Here is a 6,904-nt window from a genome sequence, read left to right as displayed (position 1 = left end):
TGCTTAATTGTAATATTTTCTTAACGATAAATTAAATAGATAAATATATATGAGAAAAATAGAAACTGTATACCTTTTTCATTATAGTGTGGTGACATCAGAGACTAAATGAAAGATGTCAAAAGGGTGCCACAAAGTCCACAATAGTTTCCTTGTCTAAGTGCTTACCACCCCCCATACGTGCTTGCAAATGCAGCTTTCAAGTGGCATCTTTCACTCTTTTCTTTAAAGAAATTAAAAGCATGCACACTGAACAACAATATTTAATGATCAATAATATTAGAAAATCAACCAAATTTATTATTTTTGACTAATAATTTTAATTATTAATTTAATATTAATATTATTTTTTAATGATTTTAATTTTTAGTAATAAAATTTATTTATAATTGCCTTTGTTTGTTTCTACTACTATCACAAGAGAGTTATCCAATTTACCAATTTTATTACAATAAGGGGCGTGATTTTCAAGATATTCATTATATTCATTATTCATTTCCCCTGCTATTATATAAGTAGAGGAGCTTAAAGGGTTTTATTGCAAGAACTTCTCATACTTGCTTGTGATACATTTGTAGATAAAAGCAAAATAAAGAGTTCTAACCATGGCTGCATCATCATTCTTTGTCCCTTCATCCGTAAGCTCTTAATTGCTTCTTCTCTTTTTTCTTCTTCCCAATTCTTAAGTTTACGTACTAATTTAATTTCTTCTGTATATAACTAATGCTAAAGTCCATGTAGAATTCTTAATTGTTCAATAATATGTTGATGGATAGAGTTTATTTTATGATTGAATTTTAGTGAACATTATTGGATGCATTTATATAGTAAATTAAATGACATAACATGATGGTATTTTGTTGGGGGAGCTAATTAACAAATTAAAGCTTATTTGTTGTTCTTTAATTTCTTGATGAATTATTGTATGCAAGTTGAATGACTCTTGCTCTGAGAATTCTTTCTACTCATGAAGCCAATTATATTCTTCTGTAAATCAATCAGATCCTACACAAACCCACATGCACTAATAAAGGTCTAGGCTTTCATGTTCTAGGAGTAGGAGGGTATTTGATATCCGGGTATAGTTAACGATATTAATTAATATTAGCCTAATATTACACTAAGTATAAGTAATAATAACCATGAAAATTCTAATGATTAAATATACCGCAAGATGCAAAGTATTTTTTTTTTAATCTAATATTGTGTTCGGTTGCGGAGATCATGCCACATTGTCACTTCAGCATATTGGCATGACATGGTTTATATTTAAAGATAAATTAATATAAAATAAAGTATATTTTTTGTTTTAAATTTTGATAAAAAATTTAAAAATATTTTAAAGTTTTATTTTGTTTTAATTTTGTTCTAAATTTTTTTTATTTATATCAAATATATTATTGACGACTAAATTTTTAAAAAATTTAAGATTAATTCAACAACAATCTCATAAAAATAAACTTCAACACAAACAAATCAAGCATAATGTTCATATATTATTGTTAGATTGGTCTTAAATATTTTAAAAATTTAGTCGTCGAGGATATATTTAATGCAAATCGAAAATTTTTGGAATAAAATTGAAACAAAATAAAATTTAGGAATATTTTTAAATTTTTTGTCAAATTTCAGAGACAAAAAATGTATTTTACCATTAATATATTTATCTATAATTTACATAAAACTATTCTAATTCATAAATGTAACAATTTCATCCAATATAAGATGGATAAGAATTTTTATTGGGTGCATGTGGGATAAAAAAATTAATATCCAAGAGTTTAATTAATTTTCAAGTAGTTTATATTTACATATAGTAAGATATATGTATTTATGTGATTTTTGATATAAGAAATATTCAAGTATGTTAATATTTATTAGTCATGGATTAGTATAAAATTGAACAATAGCATAACTTTTTCTTAATTTCGGATACATAAATATTAGATTTTATTTCTAGATGAGAATTTACTATTACAATTAATATATATTCAATTTTAGTGTTAAGAAAATAAGAATCACTCTATATAAATATTTTGTAGAAAAATAATTTAATTATTGTCACAAAAATTGTTGCCCTAACACTCCTCATTCTATACGTATGCAACGTAACAGATAATGGAAGAAGAAGCAAGATTTGAAGCGGAGGTAGCAGAGGTGCAAGCATGGTGGAACTCAGAGAGGTTCAAGCTAACAAAGAGACCATACACAGCAAGAGACGTGGTGTCCCTACGTGGCAACCTCAGACAAAGCTATGCATCAAACGAGATGGCGAAGAAGCTCTGGCGAACCCTCAAGACCCACCAAGCCAATGGCACTGCCTCCAGAACCTTCGGTGCACTTGACCCTGTTCAGGTCACCCAAATGGCTAAGCATTTGGACTCTATCTATGTGTCTGGCTGGCAGTGTTCCGCTACTCACACCACGACCAACGAACCTGGTCCTGATCTTGCTGATTACCCTTATGATACTGTCCCTAACAAGGTTGAACACCTCTTTTTTGCTCAACAGTACCATGACAGGTAAGTACCAACGCATCCGCATTATTTCATTTTTAATTTTTTTTTTTTTTGAAAATGTGAGATTGTGCATTTTAAAAGTTTAGCCAAAAACATTTTACAAATGTGCCAAAATTTATAAACTAATTACATTCTTTAATTAATTTGATCTTGCACTAACATAAATTAATGTAAATTTTTTTTATTACTATTATACACCGGTTATTTATTTTTGTTTTTTTTATTAGGAAGCAAAAAGAGGAGAGGATGAGAATGAGTAGGGAAGAGAGGGCAAGAACCCCTTATGTTGACTACCTGAGGCCAATAATAGCCGATGGTGACACCGGCTTCGGAGGCACCACCGCGACCGTTAAGCTATGCAAGCTCTTCGTGGAGCGCGGTGCCGCCGGCATCCACATTGAGGACCAGTCCTCAGTGACGAAGAAATGCGGCCACATGGCCGGAAAAGTACTTGTCGCCATAAGCGAACATATTAACCGGCTTGTGGCCGCAAGGCTTCAATTCGATGTGATGGGAGTGGAAACAGTTTTGGTGGCAAGAACCGACGCAGAAGCCGCTAATATGATCCAATCCAATATCGACACGCGGGACCATCAGTTTATACTGGGAGTCACAAACCAAAACCTTAGAGGGAAAAGCCTTGCAACTCTCATGCAGCAAGGAATGGCGGCCGGAAAGAGCGGCCACGAGCTACAAGCCCTGGAAGACGAGTGGATATCAATGGCAGGGCTAAAGACATTCTCTGAAGCTGTGGTGGACGCAATCAAAGCGATGAACATTGGGGAGGAGGAGAAGAGAAGGAAGATCAACGAATGGCTGCAGCATTCTCATTACGACAAGTGTCTCTCGAACGACGAAAGCAGAGAAATCGCTGAGAGATTAGGGGTAAGGAACTTGTTCTGGGACTGGGATCTGCCAAGAACAAGAGAAGGGTTCTACAGATTCAAAGGGTCAGTAACCGCTTCAATTGTGAGAGGTTCAGCTTTCGCTCCACATGCAGATCTAATTTGGATGGAAACAGCAAGCCCCAATCTGCAAGAATGTACGGAATTCGCGGAAGGGATCAAGTCGAGGAACCCGGAGATTCTTCTGGGCTACAACCTTTCGCCGTCGTTCAACTGGGATGCTTCTGGAATGAGCGACGAGCAGATGAGGGAGTTCATACCAAGAATTGCGAGGTTGGGGTATGTTTGGCAGTTCATAACTGTTGGAGGACTCCATTCCAATGCTCTCATTACTTCAACGTTTGCAAGGGATTTTGCAAACAGGGGAATGCTTGCTTATGTTGAAAGGATTCAGAGAGAAGAGAGGAACAATGGTGTTGATACTCTTGCTCATCAGAAATGGGCTGGTGCTAATTACTATGATAGGTACCTCAAGACTGTTCAGGGTGGTGTTGCTTCAACTGCTGCAATGGGCAAAGGTAACATTTTTTACAATCTATTCACTTGTAATTATTTTTATATGAAGTTCATTGATGAAAATACTATTATTCTACACCATATATAATTATAATTATTATACATAACACCAAGAATTTGATATAAAATGAGGACACAATAATAAGTGTTACTATTGATGACAAAAAAAAAACTATAAAAGCATCTTGAAATAGTAGATATGGTGAAAATTCACATACAGATATCTTTATATGAAGTTGTTAGTTAAAAATTATTAAATTATTTGATATATTTAATTAAATTATTATTTAATAAATTTTAACTTTTAATTTTATATAAAAATAACTAAGTACATGCGAGTTTTAAGTATAATAAATAGTGACATGAATGAATAATAATAATATTAATGTTTACTTGGCTTGTATGTTATTTTTCAGGAGTGACTGAAGAGCAGTTCAAAGAAACATGGACAAGACCAGGAGCTGAGAACATTGGTGCAAGCAGTGTGGTGGTTGCTAAGGCCAGAATGTGATTAAAGAGCCACTTCTGCCAAGGAGGGACTGTTATAACCAATTCCTGAATTTGAATTTCAATAAGTGTTTAGAATAATGATAGAAAAAAAAAAGACAGTCATCATTAAGTCATATAGTTTGATATTATATTTTTATTTTTGGTTGCAGATTTATCTTCTAGTTCAATCTCTTTTATTTGGCAGTGTGGGCAATTCTATGCTAAGGAACGATAAAGTTTGTTTATGTGCTTTCTTATTTGGTGGATTACAGTTTATTGTGTTTGAAATAATATTATTGCTCAAACATATTTTACTTTATGTGCTTCCTAATTTATATACTTTTTTTCTTTTGCACTTCTTCTCGAATTTAAAGGGAGTTAAACTACGAGAAAAGAAATATGCATACATAATTGTTACAAAGTTGGGTTTCTGTCCTGTCATAATTGCAAAGCTTAGATTGTTGATACACCTTTCTTGGTATTATTTTCTTTTGTTTCTTACGACCTTTTAATACTATACGAAGAAGAAGGCGCATATACATAATGTGCATAAAAATTATACATAGAATTTGTTTTTTTTTTTTTTCAATGAACCACAAAACAATCTTAATTATTTTAAGGTGTTTTCGAACTCTGATTGAAATAGTTCAAGTAAATAATAATTTTTTAGTCAATATATAACTAATAATCTTATTTTCGTTTACATTCTTTCATAAAAATGAAAAGAAATATATTTGGTTAGTTAGTTTCCTTCTTTTTCTTAGTTGGCCAAATATACCTTCTTTTTCTTATGTTAGTTAGTGTCTTTCTAGAGGAAGTAGACTAGACAGACTGTAGACGAATATATAAAACAAATAATTTTCAGAGGTGGCATATTGGATACCCCTTGAATTGGCAAACTCATTTAAAAAAAGTGGATTGGAATAAAATTTTGAGTCTGTCAAACTAAAAAGTAAAAACTGCTAATAGTGAGTTTTGACAGGACAAAACAAGCTACCAAATCATATATATATATATACACGAAAGTTAAAAATTAAGATTTTTATTTTTTCCTCTCACATATATTCCCAATTATATGACTTAGCTTATTTTTTAAAATAAAGACGGTTCTTATGTTTTTTTTTTTTTTTTTATCACAAAACTATGTTTATATTTTTGTTATATTATGTTGTAAATTTTGTTGTCGTTGTTGCAAAAGAACAAAATATGTTTAATTCTTTATAATAATGTGAGAATGGATATTGTCAGGGACGGATCTAAGTAGATTAGTGTGGGGGCAAGCGCCCCTACTACAATTTGAAATTTTTTTAAATAGTATATGATAATAATATTTATTTGCCCCCATTAGATTATTAAATTTGATCCCACAATAATTTTTTACTCAACTTTTGGTACTTAATCGTCAATTTAAAAATTTTATATTAGATATTCGTTAGGATGATCAATTCTCAGATTTAAACGAAATTAGTATTCTTTTTTAAAAATCAACTCAAAAGAATATTATTTATCTTCTTTTCAAATTAGCTTTAATTTTTGCATTGCAACTATATTAATTGAAAGAACTTTTTTTAACTATGAATATCAATAAGAGTCGGCTTCTAATTGTATTGGGAAATAAATTTTTAAATAATTATTTAGTAATATATATGGAAAGAGAGAAATTTTAATGGTAGTGTTAAGAGAAAAATTACTTAATTTTTTAAAAATATAAAACCTAAAAGAATAGAATTTTAAATTATATATTATTATTTTAAATTAATTTGAATTTTTGAAAACGAAAAGAGTTAAATAACTAAACAAGTAAGCCCTTCAACCCTCCATAAAGACAGTAACTTCTTGGATCTAATTTACTTTACTGAGCCTTGACGGCGCGGGCACAGATAACCCAGCCGCTTTAATATGCTAGTCCTAGGAATTTGGCATAGTTAATAGATACACTAGACATTAATTCAAAATGCATTAGAGCAATTCAACGATAATAATATAAGAAGTACAAGATTTATTATTATAATGTCCAAGATAAAAGTGTAAATGGCTAGAAGAGAGAGATGAGGTGGAATAATAACGAGAAGGGTAACGATAGCTAATCAATGATTTTTTTGAATAAATATGAACAATGAATANTTTGAAAACGAAAAGAATAAAATAACTAAACAAGTAAGCCCTTCAACCCTCCATAAAGACAGTAACTTCTTGGATCTAATTTACTTTACTGAGCCTTGACGGCGCGGGCACAGATAACCCAGCCGCTTTAATATGCTAGTCCTAGGAATTTGGCATAGTTAATAGATACACTAGACATTAATTCAAAATGCATTAGAGCAATTCAACGATAATAATATAAGAAGTACAAGATTTATTATTATAATGTCCAAGATAAAAGTGTAAATGGCTAGAAGAGAGAGATGAGGTGGAATAATAACGAGAAGGGTAACGGGTAACGATCAATGATTTTTTTGAATAAATATGAACAAT

The 6,904-nt window shown here is 31.2% G+C and overlaps 1 protein-coding gene across 1 annotated transcript; it reads left to right on the top strand.

Moving 5' to 3' along the window:
- On the top strand, positions 490 to 4,748 carry LOC107629956 (isocitrate lyase 1). Its single transcript, XM_016332926.2, has 4 exons — positions 490 to 638; positions 2,116 to 2,522; positions 2,747 to 3,942; positions 4,357 to 4,748. The coding sequence occupies exons 1-4, from the start codon at positions 606 to 608 to the stop codon at positions 4,449 to 4,451; spliced, it is 1,731 nt and encodes a 576-aa protein (XP_016188412.1). The 5' UTR covers positions 490 to 605; the 3' UTR covers positions 4,452 to 4,748.

The sequence above is a fragment of the Arachis ipaensis genome, chromosome B03, assembly GCF_000816755.2.
Source record: "Arachis ipaensis cultivar K30076 chromosome B03, Araip1.1, whole genome shotgun sequence".
Taxonomy (NCBI): domain Eukaryota; kingdom Viridiplantae; phylum Streptophyta; class Magnoliopsida; order Fabales; family Fabaceae; genus Arachis; species Arachis ipaensis.
The sequence above is the reverse complement of the archived record's forward strand: the minus strand, read 5'-3'. Positions and strand labels throughout refer to the sequence as shown.

What these genes read in the sequence shown, in the direction of transcription:
- LOC107629956 (XM_016332926.2), top strand. Translation starts at nt 606, where the DNA reads ATGGCTGCATCATCATTCTTTGTCCCTTCATCC. An exon ending in CATTCTTTGTCCCTTCATCC is followed by an intron (nt 639 to 2,115) that starts GTAAGCTCTTAA and finishes GCAACGTAACAG; the next exon opens with ATAATGGAAGAAGAAGCAAG. An exon ending in AACTGCTGCAATGGGCAAAG is followed by an intron (nt 3,943 to 4,356) that starts GTAACATTTTTT and finishes GTTATTTTTCAG; the next exon opens with GAGTGACTGAAGAGCAGTTC.